The sequence below is a fragment of the Penicillium hispanicum genome, assembly GCF_028827665.1.
Source record: "Penicillium hispanicum strain IBT 35686 chromosome Unknown utg000007l_segment0_segment0, whole genome shotgun sequence".
In the NCBI taxonomy this organism is placed as follows: Eukaryota; Fungi; Ascomycota; class Eurotiomycetes; order Eurotiales; family Aspergillaceae; genus Penicillium; species Penicillium hispanicum.
The window spans coordinates 640,016-656,319 of NW_026623199.1; the positions used below are offsets into that span (position 1 = coordinate 640,016).

Here is a 16,304-nt window from a genome sequence, read left to right on the forward strand (position 1 = left end):
ATAGTGTATATGCGCATGTCTGGGTTATTCTTTCATATTGGGTGCGTCCTGGTGGGCAGGTTCCAGATTCCATGAGTTGTGTTCGGTGTTGTGTTTATTCTGTGGCATGTCCTTTTGACTTATATACCTCGCTCATTGAACGACTTGGTTTCCTTTGCTTTGGAACGGACGGGCAGCTGCAGAAAGCGGTCCTCGTTCTCGCCTTGCTTTATGTCCAATATGGCTCCTACATGATGACAGAAACAGAGGCAGTCCAGGAATCTTTTCCATGGATTGAAGTGACTATACATTGATTGGTACATTGCAGAAGATGCAAATATGAAATAAGTAATATACATGTACGCCAAAAGATGCACCATACACATTTGGGTGGTCGTCGAGCGAAATTAGAACCCACCACGCAGCTCTGCAAGTACAGCCTTTTGTCTCTGGCTAGACATGTTCTCAAACCGATCCACACTCATGACAAACGTGCCACGGCCGGCAGTCAAACTGCGCAGGTGCTTCAAGTAACCGACCATCTCCTTCAGAGGTACCTTGGCGGTGATAGTGCGCTGGCGTGATGTCGAAACGGGAATTTCCACACCGATGGAAGGCGCCTCGAATGGATCCCGGGGTGCGTACACACGGCTGGGGTCGATAGGAGGTAGAGAGTCTTCAGCTAAGGCAGACCCGGCCGCAGGCATATCCTCATCCAGAGAGAGGATATGTCCACCCCGCGAAGAGGAAATATCATGGACCACTGAGCCGAGGCTGGCTTCGTCGACGCTGATGATGACGTTCATGACTGGCTCCATCATGACCGTTCCGGGGCCCGCAAGGAGATCCCGTAGCGCGGCATAGGTGGCCTGGCGTGCAGCAGCGGAGAGAGCAGAAGTGGTCGTGTCGTTGCCAAAAAGATGCTCTGCTGGGTCGATGGTGAGTGTGACCCGTGTGTTGTGCATTGGGAAGGTGAATTGAGGACCGCGGGCGAGCGCTGCCAACGCGCCGTTTTGTAGGGCTGCGCGGAGAGCTGCTGGGTCCATGCCGGGTGGTAAGAGAGGACTGGTCTCTTCGTCGGCCCTGTACGTGCGATCGAGTTGCAAGCCTGGCGCGCGGATGATAATTTGGTTCCCGTCAAGAGTCTCAGCTTGAATGGTGTCTTCATCCGTGGCATCTGAGACGTCTTCACCGTTGACAGGTTCCACGACGGCAGTGCAACCTGCTTTGCCTCGGCGCCCAGCGATCTCCTTGTCGAAAATCTTGGTGATGGCGGTGGACGCACCCAGCCCGGATTCACGGTATCCGATCTCAATGCGACCCATGGATGCCTTCGCTTTGAGGTCATTGATGAGACGATCGCGGGCAATCTCGAGGTGTAGCTCACCCATACCGCTCAGAAGAGTTTGGCCTGATTCTTCATCTACACTGACATGTAGGCTGGGATCCTCACGCAGGAGCAGTGCGAGGGAATCTTGCATCCGCTTCTCTTCGCTCAGACTATGCGGCTCAACGCTAGTGAAGAAGACTGGCGGTGGCACATCAATCGGGCGCAGCTGAAGACTGGTCAATGGCTCAGGTGGTGTAGCCTTGTTTCCTGTGTAGGACACGAGAGTATCGCCAGTCCGAGCATGCTTGAGTCCAACCACGACACCAATATGACCAGCAGGAATCGAGTCCACTTCCACAGCCTCATTGGCATACATCTTCAACAAACGTGGTGCCCTTTCCGAAAGGTACAAGTTTGTGTTGAATAGCAGGCTGTTCCGGTCAAGAGAACCAGAGTATACTCGTACATAGACCAGCACACCACGTTTGGCATCGTTGACCACTTTAAATGCCAGTGCACAGCTCTGCAGTTTCGATATCGCGTCTTTAGGGTCGGTCTGAAGAGAAGACTTCTTCTTTTTCTTGCCTTTGGCCGGAACAGAGGTCTTTTCGCTTTGTTCCATGATCAGATCACCCGATAGTAATGGGCGAAGCCCGCCCTTGACACCTCCGATGCTAACCTCTGGATCTGGCGCCTCTGGGGGACTGGGGAGGAGATTCACCACGGCGTCTAGCAGAGGCTGAACACCCATGTTCCGAAAGCTGGCGCCCGCGAAGACGGGCACAATTCGGCTCATTTGGTCGAGAACGCACCGCCGGAGACTGTCGACAATGTCCATTGGGGAAAGAGCAAGGTGGTCTTCCTCACACTCGAAGAATTTCTCCACAATGGCTTCATCCTGCTCACTGAGGAGTTCAATCAGAGCAACCCGTGCCCGTCGTAGCTCCTGCGCCAAAGATGGTTCTTCCGCCTCCAATTGCTCAAGATCCATCATCTTTACGGTGCGACCGTCTTCTCCTTCGTTCCACCGCAGCCCTTGGAGGTTAACTGCATCTGCCACACCAACGAAAGCCCCATTGCCCCCTTCAAACCAGGGGATTTGGCAGACGGCCGGATACACAGACAAGCGTGAGCTCACTTCTCGTACTGTGCGGCCAAATGCTGCGCCGTCACGGTCCAGTTTGTTCACGTAGATGACTCGAGGGATTCGGTACGTGCTGGCCTGGTGCCAGACCTGCTCGGTCTGGGCCTCAACCCCAGCAACGCCATCCAAAATGCAGACAGCGCCGTCTAGAATGCGCAAGGACCGCATGACTTCGAATGTGAAGTCTGCATGCCCAGGGGTATCGATGAGATTGATCGTATGTGACATTGCGGACCGTGGCAAAGACGGATCTTGAGAGTCGCGTTGACCATCAGCCTCTCCGGGAGGCCAATGAAAGGTAATCGCGGCTGACTGAATGGTGATACCGCGCGCACGCTCGGCGGGAAGAAAGTCTGTGACGGTTGAGCCTTCGTCAACATCACCGATGCGACGAGTGAAGCCACTGTAGAACAACATGCGCTCCGTGGTTGTAGTCTTGCCGGCATCGATATGCGCGATGATTCCGATATTGCGTGTTCGACCCAGAGCTTCGCCTTGCCATCTTGGAAGGGAAGTAGAAAAGCATTGAGCTTGTTGAATTTTCAATTGCAAGGATTTGGGGCAGATATGCCTCTTCACGGGGCTACAGGGCGTCCTACAAAGGTAGCCCATCCAGCGCGTCCCCGACTGGGGAAAGCGCAATAGAGGAGCCACAGCCATTTCCCACGGAGAGCACGGAGGCCTCCCATGCAATGTGAGTAATTTTGCAGTTCAAGAGGAATTGGACATGGGAAATCTGTAGTTCTCCCGATGGCAGGCGATCTTTGGACGGGAAAAAGGAATCGCGGAGCTGCTGTCGGGAAGGCTTGGCAGCCGCATTCCTGTTCGCTCATACGCAACTCGCTCCCACTTCCATCTCACTCGGTCAGTGCGACTGGGCCATTCCGGCTCTACTCTTGATTCATTGATCGGCTATGTGCCTCTGAAGTGTTATTTGTCTCTTTCACTAAAGCTGTTCGAGGTACGTCTCTGCCTGCCCGGGCTGTGTGGGAGCTAGCTGGCCGTTACTGTGGGGGTCGATCCCCAGCCATTAATACTGACGCCTACTATGACCTAGCAGCTCCCGCCCCTTCAATCCCCGTGAGGATACTCCTTACATCCCATCCCAGCCAAGATGGACTACTCGGCCATTTCCCATGACCCAGATCACCCTACCGACGGTTCGCCCTGGGGCTCTCCGCGCGCTGACCGAGCCACGTTCCCCGCCTCCGGCAACAGCGATATTCCGTCGTCCCCTTTAGCTGGCCAGGATCACACAACGGAGCATGCGGACAGCAGACATGGACTTGCACCACAGTCCCCGGATCTTTCTGCGCAACTGCAAAGTGCGCAAATAGGGGACCCGGACTATCCTGTGGAGCAGTCTCCATTCGCTGCGCAGCAATCCCCAACCCCAGATCAGCAGCGGTCACAGTTGCCGGCGCGGTACCAAACCGGGGCGAGGCAGAATTCACGACCACCAGCGCCCGCTTATAAAATCCAAGCCAAGATCACTGGCCTGGAACGGACGGGCAAGAAGGACCCGATCCTTCGCTTCGATGTCCACGTGGGTCGATTCTATGACAGAAACAGATGCGCTTCGACAACGACTGACTGTGATTTCTCGATATAGACCAACATCCCCAAATTCCGCACGACCCAGTACCGTGATGTCCGCCGAACTCACTCCGAATTTACGAAACTCGCCGACCACCTGATCTCGGCCAACCCGGAAGCCCTTGTTCCCGCTGTGCCACCGCCAGTCACTCCGGCCGGTGCAGGAACCGACGAGGACGAAATCCGAGTGAAAGCGGCCATGCAGCGGTGGCTCAATGCCGTGCTAAGCAATGAGGTCCTCATCCAGGATGATGAAGTAGTGCTCTTTGTCGAAAGTGATTTCGGCTACAGTCCTGTGCTTCGGATGAAGCAGCCGGCTACTGGAGTGCGTCGCAAGATGCTGAAGCAGTTTGCGCCGCCGCCAGATGACACACCTGAGCTCCAGGCTGCCCGTCCAGCTGTAAAGATGTTCTATCTGGGATCAATGGACTCGAGTCACAAAGTCGACCGCGTTGTCAAGGCTCGTCGAGGTACGCTATTTAGACAACACCTTATGGACCCCGATTTGGAAGTGTCGAAACTGACGATCTTAGGACTTGGATTGGCTGAGGCTGATTTTGGAGTGAAGCTTGGTCAGATGCACGTACAAGAGACCCATCCCGGCCTGGGGGCGGCCTATCGCAAGCTTGGCAAGATTATTCAGACCGTGGGTGACTTTCATGCCGTCCAGGCTACGGCGGAGGCCACGACCTTGGGAGAGCCCTTGAGCTATCACTCGTCAGATGCGTTTATTGTGAAGGAAACCCTGACCAACCGCCACATTTTGCTTCGAGAACTCTTGCAGGCCCAGCAGAGTGCCCGGAGCAAACGCGCGGCCGCCGATCGACTAAAAGTGAGCTCATCTGTTCGCTCGGATAAGGTCGACGAGGCAATCAATGCCCTCGAGGAGGCGCAGAACCATGAGGACTACCTGACGAAACGCACTCAGCGTGTCACCACGAACCTGCTCCAGGAGAAACGCCGGTGGTTTGATCGAACCACCGGTGATCTTCTGTTCAGCTTGCGCGAATATACCCTGCGACAAATTGAAGCGGAGCGCCGAACTCTGGCGACATTGGAGAGCGTTCGGCCTGATATCCGTGCCATTGATGCCTCTGGTGGCTTGAGCCGGCTGGGCCGCGAAGCACACCCTGCTACACGCCGATCGAATCTTGTTTCGAGCCAAGGCCCGAAAGGCGACGCCTGGAGCGGTGTTCCCCGTCGCGTTGACAGCATGGGTCGCAGCATGAGCGGCAGCTTCACCACCTCGAATGTCAATGATGAAGAGGAGAGCGAGGAGAACCGCCCGGAGTCCGGCCCAGGCCGTGTGCGTGCTACCAGCCAGGTTGATTCCATCCCGGAGGATGACGACGACCGACTGGATGCGCGCAATGCCGCCAGTCGCTTGGCCACCAGCACTTTTTGATGAGCTCGCCCGATTGTTTTGATGCTGTACATGTAGCCTGGACACGATGCCGTGATTCCCCTTTGTTGCCGTATAAGTTGTGCTGTCATGTGTGTTAGGTCTATGGGCCTTTTTCATGGTCTTCTCCAATGCTTTTCTTTCCAGTTCCACTATTTTCTGAATCAACTACTATGCCCCTCCATCGAACTTGAGACTCTCCACTCGTGTACTACTGCTTCCTCTCATCCTTCGTCGTCTACTTGCCCCACATCCTCCATTGTGCAGGTCCATTCTTCACATCGCTTCGCGCCATCATTCGGCACCTCGAACCAAGACGCTTTCTCCCGTAAGAATATATGAGCAACCAGATGGGGAACTTGGGTTTTCACATCATCCAGCGTACCAGCCGCCACAGACACATTTGAGGCATCGTTTTTCAAGTTCATTGTAAGAGTCGATCCGCAGCGTGGACAGAAGCTGCGCGAGGCGGATTCACTCGACTCCCATACTGTCGGATTCGCCTGCCACTGAATAGAGTCGATGGGAAAGTGTACCCAAGACTGGTAGGGTGCGCCCGCCTGTTTGCGACACTCGACGCAATGACAGTTGACCAGCTCGGTCGGAGCGATGGTGGTGATGTAGCGGATGTAGCGGCACGCGCAGCTTCCAGACGTCATGGCGACTGGGATAGAATGCCAGTGGGTAGGTATATCGGGGATGCGCTCGTGCTCCGAGTCGCTGTTGAGTTACTCGTTGCGCACGCCACAGTTGGGTGCGCAGAGTTGGTTCTCAACAAGTTATTTGTTAACTATGAGTTCACGACCGAGCGGGTCGACATCATGCGGGGCAGCAGCAAAGTTAACGAACTATACTGTACAGTAGCAGTACCACACGTTACTGTCGATTGGTTGCTGGGTGCTTACAGACCTCAATTCCACGAATTAGCATCATAGAAACCGAGTCTTTCCCACTCTTCCGGATGAGTTACGGAGTAGGTAGGCACGTTTTGCGCGATTCCATGCTCGGGAACTGACATCAAAAGCCTCCAATTACACCCCCACTCTTTGCCACTCGGGGATCCATCTCGGCCCAAGTTTCTGAATCGAGTAGCTGATTTGAAAGCAATCGCACGTCGTACCGAAGCTGCTGTCTAACTTCAACGGGATTTCTCATTCCTTCACCATCGTCTTCCCCCGCCGCTTATTCTATTTCCCCTTGCAAAATGGCTCCCCCCAAGGTTTTCCTGTTCGTCATCCCCAACCATCCAACTCATTTGACAGCGCTCTAATATTGCCTATATAGAACTGGCGTTACCGGCTATATTGGCGGTGATGGTCTTTACACCATTGCCGCTGCCCACCCCGACTGGGAACTTTCGGCCCTGGTTCGCAACAAGGATAAGGCCGCTCAGCTTACGAGCAAGTACCCCAAAGTCCGGGTTGTCCACGGCGACCTGAACTCATCTGATACCATCGAGGAGGAGGTGAAAAACGCGGACATTGTTTTCCGTAAGATGCCAAAATGCCGTGCTTTCAACTGCACGCTGACTGATCTACTTCCTCAGACTTTGCCGACTGCGACCATGTTGCGGCCGCCCAGGCTATTGCTAAGGGTGCCCAGCACCACACACCAGAGCGCCCATTGTGGTTGATTCACACCTCGGGCACTGGTATTCTGACCGTTGAGGATCAGCGTGCTCACTCCTACGGCATTGAGCGCCCCAAGGAGTACAACGACTGGGAAGGTGTCAGCGAGCTCGTCAACCTTCCCGAAGATGCTTTTCACCGCAACGTGGATGAGATTATCATCGGTGCGAGCAAGCCTAACCCGTCCGCCATCCGCACTGCCGTCGTCTGCCCACCTACTATCTACGGACCTGGCCGTGGCCCTGGTAACACCAGGAGTGTTCAGGCCTACCTTCTGAGCCATTTCGTTTTGAAACGTGGCAAAGGTTTCTTGGTTGGTAATGGAAAGAATGTATGGCATCAGGTCCATGTCCAGGACTTGAGCAACGTTTACCTTGCTTTGGGTGACGCTGCCGCTGCTGGGGGTGGCAAGGCTACCTGGAACGACGAGGGATACTACTTAGCTGAGAATGGCTCTTTTGTCTGGGGTGACATCCAGCGCGCTGTTGCCCAGGCTGCTTTTGACCAGAAGTATATCCAATCTCCGGAAGTCGAGTCTTTGGACGACAAGCAGACCACGGAGATAATGTCCCCTGGTGTCTATGCTTGGGGCTCTAACTCCCGTGGTCATGCTATTCGGGCTCGCAAGCTGTTTGGATGGGAGCCGAAGCAACCCAAGCTGATTGATCTGATTCCGGATATTGTTGCGATTGAGGCCAAGGAACTGGGACTGTGATGGACTTCCTTTCTTTCTACCCAGGTATGATAAGAGCACCGTAAGCTAGTCATGTCGGGGAATTGTCACAGTTGTGGGTGGAAAATGAGCGAAGAAACCTATGTCGTTACTCCAGCATAATAAAATTTACGTATATGTACACAAAAGGTTACTAAAGCGAAGGTCATCAGTTAATAATCCCTCACTCACGCCTGAGACAAACTGTGAATTCCCTAGTCTCTAAGATACAGAGTAAGCATACAATCAAAAAGACCCATTGAATTATAATTGAAATAACAAGTGATTAAACTCACCAAATGATCAATGAATTGAGTGGGTCTCTGTGTCTATGTGTATAGATGGTGCCGCTACTCGTGAATGGGCGGTCCTCGACACCTCAGGCACTACTGGGGTCCATCTTCTCCGAACAAGCTTCCTGCCGTCGCCTTTCACCTTCATCCTGCACCTGCGCTCCGCACACCCCTTAGCTCTCTTCTTCATGAAGCTGCTTGGTTGGTAAGATTCCTTGTGGCTTCTTTGGCTCTGTGCACGTGAAAAGTTCTGTTCGTCTCAATTGCTGACGACCACTCCCTCGCTCCCGCAGAATTAACCCCATGAGCTGCAACCTTCCGGCATCCCAACTTACTGTCTCCGCCCTCTGCGTCTAACGCAGCCCTTACCACGCTATGGCGCCTGGGCAGGGTGGCAAGAGGAAGCGTACCGAGCGCTCATGGTCTGGCGACTCGGCAAACAACGACGGCCTGCGACCCTCTCCTCATCGGCCCGGCACGCTCAACATGGCGCAACATCATGGCCCCTCTGGGAATCAATCCAGTCCGCCTCGAGACCAACATGATGGACGTGATGGATCTCGCCGACAATCGAATAGAGGCGCTGGTGGCCGAAACAACCCCCGCCGTGGGTCCTATGACAGACAGAATTTTTCCACTTCGCAACAGAGAGAACCAGGCGCAATGTCCCCTCCTCCCCCTACTCAACCCAAGGAAGGCCCTGGGACTACGCAACCTAATGGCGAGGCTGCTGCGGCGCAGCCTACACCCTCTCCTGCCCCAAACACTCCGGTCTTGCAGCAGCCGCAGCCTACGCCTCGGGCTGGCTCCGAGGCGACTACTAGTCGTCCTTCCGGTCCACCTCCTCCCTATGACTACGAGTATGTTACGGATGCTGCTGTTGAGGAATGGTTGTCGACAGGGAAGAATAAAGTCGTGGAGGAAGGTTCCGCAGCGCTCTCACAACAAGATCTGCCTCGACTAGCCTCAGTTTACCAGGAGCTCATTCGATCTGCAATCTATGGGCGCTTATCGCCGTCTGAGGCAGGTACAGTAGTCAAGGATATTGTCGGTGAAACAGCCGCTCTGCAAGATGTGGACATGGAAGGTGACGGGGAGAAAACGACCGATGCCGAGCTGGACCCACGCTCACTGTTCCTCGACACTCTTTCAATCATGACGGATGCCGATACGTCTAATCCCGCACTCAAACCTCTGGTTTTCGCGACTGCGATTTCTCCATCGCTCATGCGTCTTCAGCTTGATACTCCTCTGTTGCAGTCGTTGGGTTTGGTTCGCGACACCTTTGCGCGCATGGGTATTCGCAAGCAGACCAATCAACTCTACCGGCAATCTAACTACAACTTGTTGCGCGAAGAATCCGAGGGCTACTCCAAGCTCCTCACAGAACTATTTACCACGAGCAGTAACGAGCCCCCGACGAGTGAAGTGGTCGAGGACACATTTGAGCGAGTCAAGGCCATGATTGGCGCATTCGACATGGATGTTGGCCGCGTGCTGGATGTCACACTGGACGTATTTGCTGCAGTACTTGTCAAGCAATATCGTTTCTTTGTGAAACTGCTTCGAGCTAGCTCCTGGTGGCCCAAGGAAGATCAGCTCCGCAGCTCGGAGATAGCTTGCTACAACTCGGGGCTGCCTAACTGGGCGCTTCCCGGCTCGGCAGGCTGGGCCACAACCGATGAAGAGCGGGCCGCCATAATGCAATCAAATGAGCAGCGGGATCGACAGTTCTGGGACCGAGTAAGGGAAGTCGGCATTCGTGCTTTCTTTGAGATTGGCCAGAAGCCGTTATCCGAGGAGGAAAAACAGAGAGCTCTTCCAGAAGTCAATGGTCCTGCCGAAGAGCAAGATGCTACACGAACATGGATTGAAGAGACTGGAACATTGCCACCAAAGGGCAACCGGGTCGCAGCACAACTTCTAGGATTCAAGCTGCGATTCTACTCTTCGTCAGCTCGTTCCAAGTCCGATGTTCTGCCAGACAATTTGATCTACCTCGCAGCCCTGCTCATCAAAGTGGGCTTCCTCTCTCTCCGTGACCTCTACGCTCATCTTTGGAGACCAGATGATTCCATGGATGTTTTGAAGACAGAGAAGATGTCAGAGAAAGCGGAAAGAGAGAAGGCGGCGCGGCCAGGGGGAGGTATCAACGCCTTGATGCTGGCCGGTGCACTCTCTGATGACACGCTCCCGACGCCTCGACTTCGCGACTCGGAGTCGCGTGTGGCTACTCCATCCAAGGATCAGGATGCCGACAAGCAGGCTTCTTCAAAGCCCGAGGATGACTTGCCTGATCCCTCTGACCAGAAAGTATTGCTACTCAAGAGTCTTCTTGCCATTGGTGCCATCCCCGAATCTCTGTTTGTCATCAGCAAATTTCCTTGGCTGATGGACGGCTACCCTGAACTTCCTGAATTTATCCATCGCATCCTTCACCACTCACTGAGCAAGGTATATAACCGGCTACGTCCTTTGTCTTCTATGGACGAATTTCCCGGCCAGCAGCAGATTTTGAGCCCAGACCAGTCTGGGGTGCCTAAGGGTCAGCTTCGGTTTATGCAACCACCCTCGAGACGGGTGCTGCGATGGGCTCAACTAGACAAGGAAGACACCAACGAAGGCATTGATTACCGCTTCTATTGGGATGACTGGGCAGACAACATTCCCATTTGTCAGTCGGTTGATGATGTTTTCGCTCTTTGCTCTTCATTCCTCAATCTCTCCGGTCACAAGATTGGACAAGATGCGAGTTTACTCACCAAACTTGCTCGAATTGGCAAAGATAGTTTGGCAACTGATGCATCGCAAGAAAACAGAGAACGCTGGAGGGATCTCTGCAAGCGTATCTTGTTGCCTTCCGTCAGTTTGACCAAGGCCAATCCTGGTGTGGTCAACGAAGTCTTTGATCTCATTAGCTTCTTCCCTCGCGAAGTCCGGTACAACATGTACGCAGAATGGTACTCTGGACAAACATCAAGATTGCCGGACATCAAGTCCGCATTCGATCAGGCCAGAGCAGAGACCAAAGACGTTTTGAAGCGGCTCAGCAAGACCAATATTCGGCCGATGGCTCGGGCGCTCGCCAAGATTGCCTACGCTAACCCTGGTATTGTCATCAATGTCGCCATCAGTCAGATTGAATCCTACGAGAACCTGATCGAAGTCGTTGTCGAGTGTGCACGTTACTTCACCTATCTAGGTTACGACATCCTAACTTGGTCACTTATCAACTCGCTTGGTCAAAAGGGAAGAAGCCGCGTGCAAGAAGGTGGTTTGCTAACTAGTCGTTGGCTTAACGCTTTGGCTACCTTCGCTGGTCGAACCTTTAAACGCTATTCAGTCATGGACCCGACTCCACTACTGCAGTACGTTGTAGAGCAGCTGCGTCGTAACAACTCAACCGACCTCATTGTGCTGGAGCAGTTGATCAGCTCAATGGCCGGCATCATCACCGACAACAACTTCAACGATGCCCAGATTCAGGCCATGGCAGGCGGTGAAGTTCTCCAGTCACAAACCATCCTGCAATTGCTCGATAAGCGACATGAATCGGGCATAACATCGAAACGGCTGATCAAGTCGCTGACCAATGCCCGATTGGCTGGTCAGCTCCTTGTCGCAATTGCGCAGGAGCGACTGACATGTGTCTTCAATGAGTCGTCTTCTGAACTCAAATTGCTTGGCAATATCTTTGACGAGATTCACCGCATCCTCACCCAATATCTAGATCTACTTCGCAGCAACTTGTCAATTGACGAGTTTGACTCTTTTGTGCCCGACTTTGCCTCTTTGATCAAGGACTTCGGCATTCAACCCGAAATTGCCTTCTGGATCCGACGTGCCAGCGTATCCCGCAAGATTACCGATGGCGAACAGTCGAAGGTGGAGATGGAAACCTCCGCTAAAGAAACAACGGAGAAACCGGAAATTGCCTCGCAGCCTAATGGCGACCGTAAAATGGACACTGCTGATGACGAAGAGGCGCCAGTCAAACCAGAAGACAATTCGGCCGAGGGAGGCATGGATGTCGACAAGGAAGAGCTGCCCACCGTTGCTTCTCCTACCACTCCTGGCCCGTGGGCGTCAAATCCGGTGATGCAAGATTTGATGGACAATGTCAAGTCTGTATTATCTGCCGAGACTTGGGAAGTTGTGGGCGTGCATTTCTACGCAACATTCTGGCAACTATCTCTTTACGACCTTCATATCCCTGCAAAATCCTACGAAGATGAGATGGGACGTCTGAAGCGGCGAGTGATGGCCATCAATAATGATCGGTCTGATCTCAGCATGCTCGGCGCACAAAGGAAAGAGCGGGATAAGAGGCAGCTCACACAACTTCAAGATCGAATTCTGGAGGAGAACAAATACCACTTGAAGGCTTACGGCGAGACACGAGGTAGATTACAGAAGGAGAAAGACCGCTGGTTTGCCGGCATGCGCCTCAAGCACGACGCTCTGAACGTTGCCTTGCTGGAGCAATGCTTCATTCCCCGACTACTGCTATCACCCATCGATGCCTTCTTCTGTTTCAAGATGCTGAAGTTCCTGCACAGCTCCGGGACTCCCAATTTCCGGACTGTCGGTCTTCTTGATCAGCTTTTCCGCGAACAAAGACTCACGGCGCTCATTTTCATGTGCACCTCGAAGGAAGCCGACAATCTAGGACGTTTCCTCAATGAGATTCTCCGCGACCTAAGCCGCTGGCATGCCGAAAAGGCCGTGTACGAGAAGGAAGCATTTGGCGCCAAGAGAGACCTGCCCGGCTTTGCGAAGAATGTTGATCCGGAAGGGATACCGACAATGTTTTTGGAGTTTGAGGACTTCCGTCGCCTGCTCTATAAGTGGCACCGACTCTTCTCCAGTGCGCTCAAAATCTGTCTCAATGGAGGCGAATACATGCATATCCGCAATGCGATTAGTGTTCTGAAGGCAGTCGTTCAGCATTTCCCGGCGGTGAATTGGATCGGCCGTGACATGCTCGCCTGTGTCAACACACTCAGCAAGAATGACGAGAGAGACGATGTCAAAATCCCTGCCGCCTCACTCATTGGAGATCTCAACCGCCGCGAGAAGAAGTGGATGCTGCCACAAGCGTTCAACTTGGTCAAAGCTCAACCTGACGGTGGGCAGGCAAAGGCCGGCTCTCAGCCCCCCGGAACTCCGCAACCACGACCCTCAACCCCGGCGTCGTTGAATGCCGCGGCACCTGAATTCAAGCCCAGAGGTCCAGAGTAAGTCACCACATCACCTTGAATAAAGTATCGCTCATCGACTAACACACCAACCATCAGCATTGCGGATGCGATGAAACCAGATACTTCAGGAAAAATCGAGGTTGAAGACGGTGAGATCGAGGATGCCAAGATGACAGATGCGGCCTCTCTGAGAGAGGCCGAAGAGGAACATTTGCAGACTGCAGAGTCGACCGGCTCACAAGCCGAACTTACAGTGGCAACGACAGACTCGACAACCATGGACACGGCCACGGAGGGGACCTTGGGTGACCGCCCACCATCAGAACAGCGTAGCCAAGGAGAGACGAGGGTGCGATCTCGGCCAAGTTCTCGTGCGCCAGATTCAGGACGCCATGCCGATCTTCCGAAGCGACCAGACCCAGAACGCTCTGTCTCCGGTATTAACCCGCGCCAACAAGCCCATCGTCCACGACAGACTGATGGCAGATTGCCTCCACGGCCTGACTTGATTGAAGACCGGCGAGATAGACCTCATGACTTCAATCCACGCACCCGCCATCCACTTCCTGAACATGCCCGCAACTTCGATGGACCTGGTGGTGAGCCTCGGGGCCATGGACGTCTCAGTGACCGTGATCGCGAATTTGGTATGAGACCTCCGCTCGACGATCCGATGCGTGGGCCACCTTATCGTGAAGGCCGTCTTCCACGAGAACCGGACTGGCCTTCTGATCGTCCTGGACGCCTACGGCCTGAACCCTTCCATGGCCGCGAACCACCTATGCGTGGTGAAATCATGCCTGAGTACCCCGACCGAGCTAGTGACGGTCCTCGTCGTGGACCCGAGAAGGACGACCGGCGACCTTATCCTCAACGAGGCCTCTCTCCACCACGTTCCGATTTGCCCAATCGCCCTGAGCGATTCCCTGAGGATCGTCGGCCTGCCAACTTTCAAGGGGCTCCACGTCATGGCGACTTCCCTAGAGGCCCCCGCAGTGACCGTATCGGTGGTGACCCTAGGGATGCTGGAATGACCCCGGATATGAACCACGGGCGTTTACGTCCACTGGAATCTCCAAATGATATCCCGTCCGGACCCCGAGGCAGAAACCGTGGAGGGCGTAACGTCTCCGGGGCACCGCCTGGTCCAGGTGGTAGTAATGGCAGGATGCCAACACCCGAACGTCAAGTCCCGACAGGACCTGGCCGACAAAGTGGACGTGCTGGCCCAGACCAGCCTCCTGCTGCTGCGCCTCCTGCCGCCGCCGAGAGCCTTGAAATTTCAGGCATACATCCGGATCGACTCGCCGCAATGCAGACATCCCAGCCGGGCCCATCAGCTACCATGACACCTCCGTCGGGTCCACGTGGCGGGTCTAACCAACAATCAGGAGGTCGCGGGCCTGTTGGCGAGCGTGGCCGCGGAGACAAACGGTTTGCTGGAATCAACAATATGCTCCAACAGACGAACAGCCCCGCCGACAGAGGTCTCCCCTCGCCGCCTGTTCGCGGGCGGGGTGCCAACCGCCAATCCAATATCGCAACCGGTTCGCCTCAAATGTCAGCTCGTCAACTGCCAGGCCCTGGTGGTGCCGAAGATGAAGGCCCATCTCGCAACCAAGCAGGTGGACGAGGAGACCTGCTAGACGATACGATTACCACTACACCTGACGCTCGCCGTTCAACCCGCAATAACAATGAACGCGACCGGGATCGTGAGCGACCTCGTGACCGTGAACGAGACCGTGAACGTCGCGGCGAGGATGCTAGCGCCAGCGGTGGCAGTAATCGACGTGAAGATCGTCGAGACCGCGAACGCAGCCGCCGGAGTGATGTTGGTGGAGGTGCTGGTAGGGAAGAGAAGGACCGAGAACGCCACCCTGAATCTCGTGAGTCCCTGCGCCGAAGCCAGAACTCGCGCGAAGAGATGAGACGCCGAGACCGCCGTGACCGTGACGATGGCCCGCCGGACATGGGCGCCTCTGTTCCGAGCACCAGCACGGCCAACGAGAACGAAGGCCGCCCCCGCCCATCGTCATCAATGGGAGCGCCGCCTCCTCCACCACCTCCACCACCTCCTCCGCTCTTGCCTGGTGATGAGCCCCCTCGGCGCTGGAGCGCAGGCGGGGACCGAGGTAGCCACCGGTCCGAGAACCGGGACCGGGAGCGTGAACGTCGCGGAGACCGCGGCCGTGATCGCGAGCATCACCGTGACAGTGGCGGCTCCGGCCACCGCAAGCGCGGACGTCCCAACCCCGAAGAAAACGCCGGTGGCGATGGAAACCCGCGCGGTCCACGCATGGGAAGCGAGAACAAACGTCCTCGGCGAGGAGCGTGAATTCAGCCCTATAAACGAATGCCCGATGTGAAGAAGGGTGGTCAGTGGTGTTGATGTGACGCCTTTCTTTTGTTTCAAAAATATTCCCCTGTTTCCTATCTCCTAATTGTTTTCTTACAAGCTGCATCCTGGCCGGTGTTTGGGATCATACACTCTGTACCTCTCATTTCTTCCCGTTGCTATCTAGCACCATAACCTGTGGATCGATACAATATCAATATGTCATAAGCAGCTGGTTCTGGAGATCATATCTCGCGGTCTCCTGTAGTTAGAGAGTTGACCCGACGTTGTCTCTACGGGTGGTTCGGCGAAACCCGAACCAAGGTTTGATCTTATAGTTCCAACTCCACCAAGTCGCTTTCGATCTAAAGTCTAGAACTGTCTATTTCCATTGACTATGAAAGAGTAGGTAGAATTACTCCAACGACCACTCCCAAAGGCGACCATATCGCTCATCTACATCTAGCAATGACAGATTTAAGCGTGATCCCGCTACCTTCAAATAGGCGCGGCGGGCAGTACCTTGACCCAGAATGAAATGCTTTTGCATATAGCAAAGGGGATATCGACATACACCAAACACGACCAATCGGCTATGAAACAAGAAAAGAGAAAACGAACCCCTATTCATGCGCCACCGGAGCCCACGCTTTCAACTCATCCTACCAAGGAAACCGCAAA

The 16,304-nt window shown here is 54.4% G+C and overlaps 5 protein-coding genes across 5 annotated transcripts; 3 read left to right on the top strand and 2 right to left on the bottom strand.

Annotated features, from left to right (window-relative positions):
• Nucleotides 1-386: 386 nt before the first annotated feature.
• Nucleotides 387-3,113, bottom strand: N7459_008026 (mitochondrial elongation factor MEF2; the record flags this gene model as incomplete). Its single annotated transcript, XM_056947194.1, has 1 exon — nucleotides 387-3,113. One exon carries the CDS (start codon nucleotides 3,111-3,113, stop codon nucleotides 387-389), a length of 2,727 nt encoding a protein of 908 aa, XP_056796704.1.
• A 454-nt stretch (nucleotides 3,114-3,567) lies between these two features.
• On the top strand, nucleotides 3,568-5,454 carry N7459_008027 (retromer subunit VPS17; the record flags this gene model as incomplete). The annotated part of the gene is made up of 3 exons (XM_056947195.1): nucleotides 3,568-3,999; nucleotides 4,066-4,519; nucleotides 4,583-5,454. The coding sequence occupies 3 exons, from the start codon at nucleotides 3,568-3,570 to the stop codon at nucleotides 5,452-5,454; spliced, it is 1,758 nt and encodes a 585-aa protein (XP_056796705.1).
• Nucleotides 5,455-5,675: 221 nt separating this feature from the next.
• N7459_008028 (GFA family protein) lies at nucleotides 5,676-6,110 on the bottom strand (the record flags this gene model as incomplete). The annotated part of the gene is made up of 1 exon (XM_056947196.1): nucleotides 5,676-6,110. The coding sequence occupies one exon, from the start codon at nucleotides 6,108-6,110 to the stop codon at nucleotides 5,676-5,678; it is 435 nt and encodes a 144-aa protein (XP_056796706.1).
• A 545-nt stretch (nucleotides 6,111-6,655) lies between these two features.
• Nucleotides 6,656-7,794, top strand: N7459_008029 (putative nucleoside-diphosphate-sugar epimerase; the record flags this gene model as incomplete). The annotated part of the gene is made up of 3 exons (XM_056947197.1): nucleotides 6,656-6,678; nucleotides 6,736-6,941; nucleotides 6,998-7,794. 3 exons carry the CDS (start codon nucleotides 6,656-6,658, stop codon nucleotides 7,792-7,794), a joined length of 1,026 nt encoding a protein of 341 aa, XP_056796707.1.
• A 665-nt stretch (nucleotides 7,795-8,459) lies between these two features.
• N7459_008030 (putative THO complex component (Rlr1)) lies at nucleotides 8,460-15,623 on the top strand (the record flags this gene model as incomplete). Its single annotated transcript, XM_056947198.1, has 2 exons — nucleotides 8,460-13,321; nucleotides 13,382-15,623. 2 exons carry the CDS (start codon nucleotides 8,460-8,462, stop codon nucleotides 15,621-15,623), a joined length of 7,104 nt encoding a protein of 2,367 aa, XP_056796708.1.
• Between the last annotated feature and the right edge of the window lie 681 nt (nucleotides 15,624-16,304).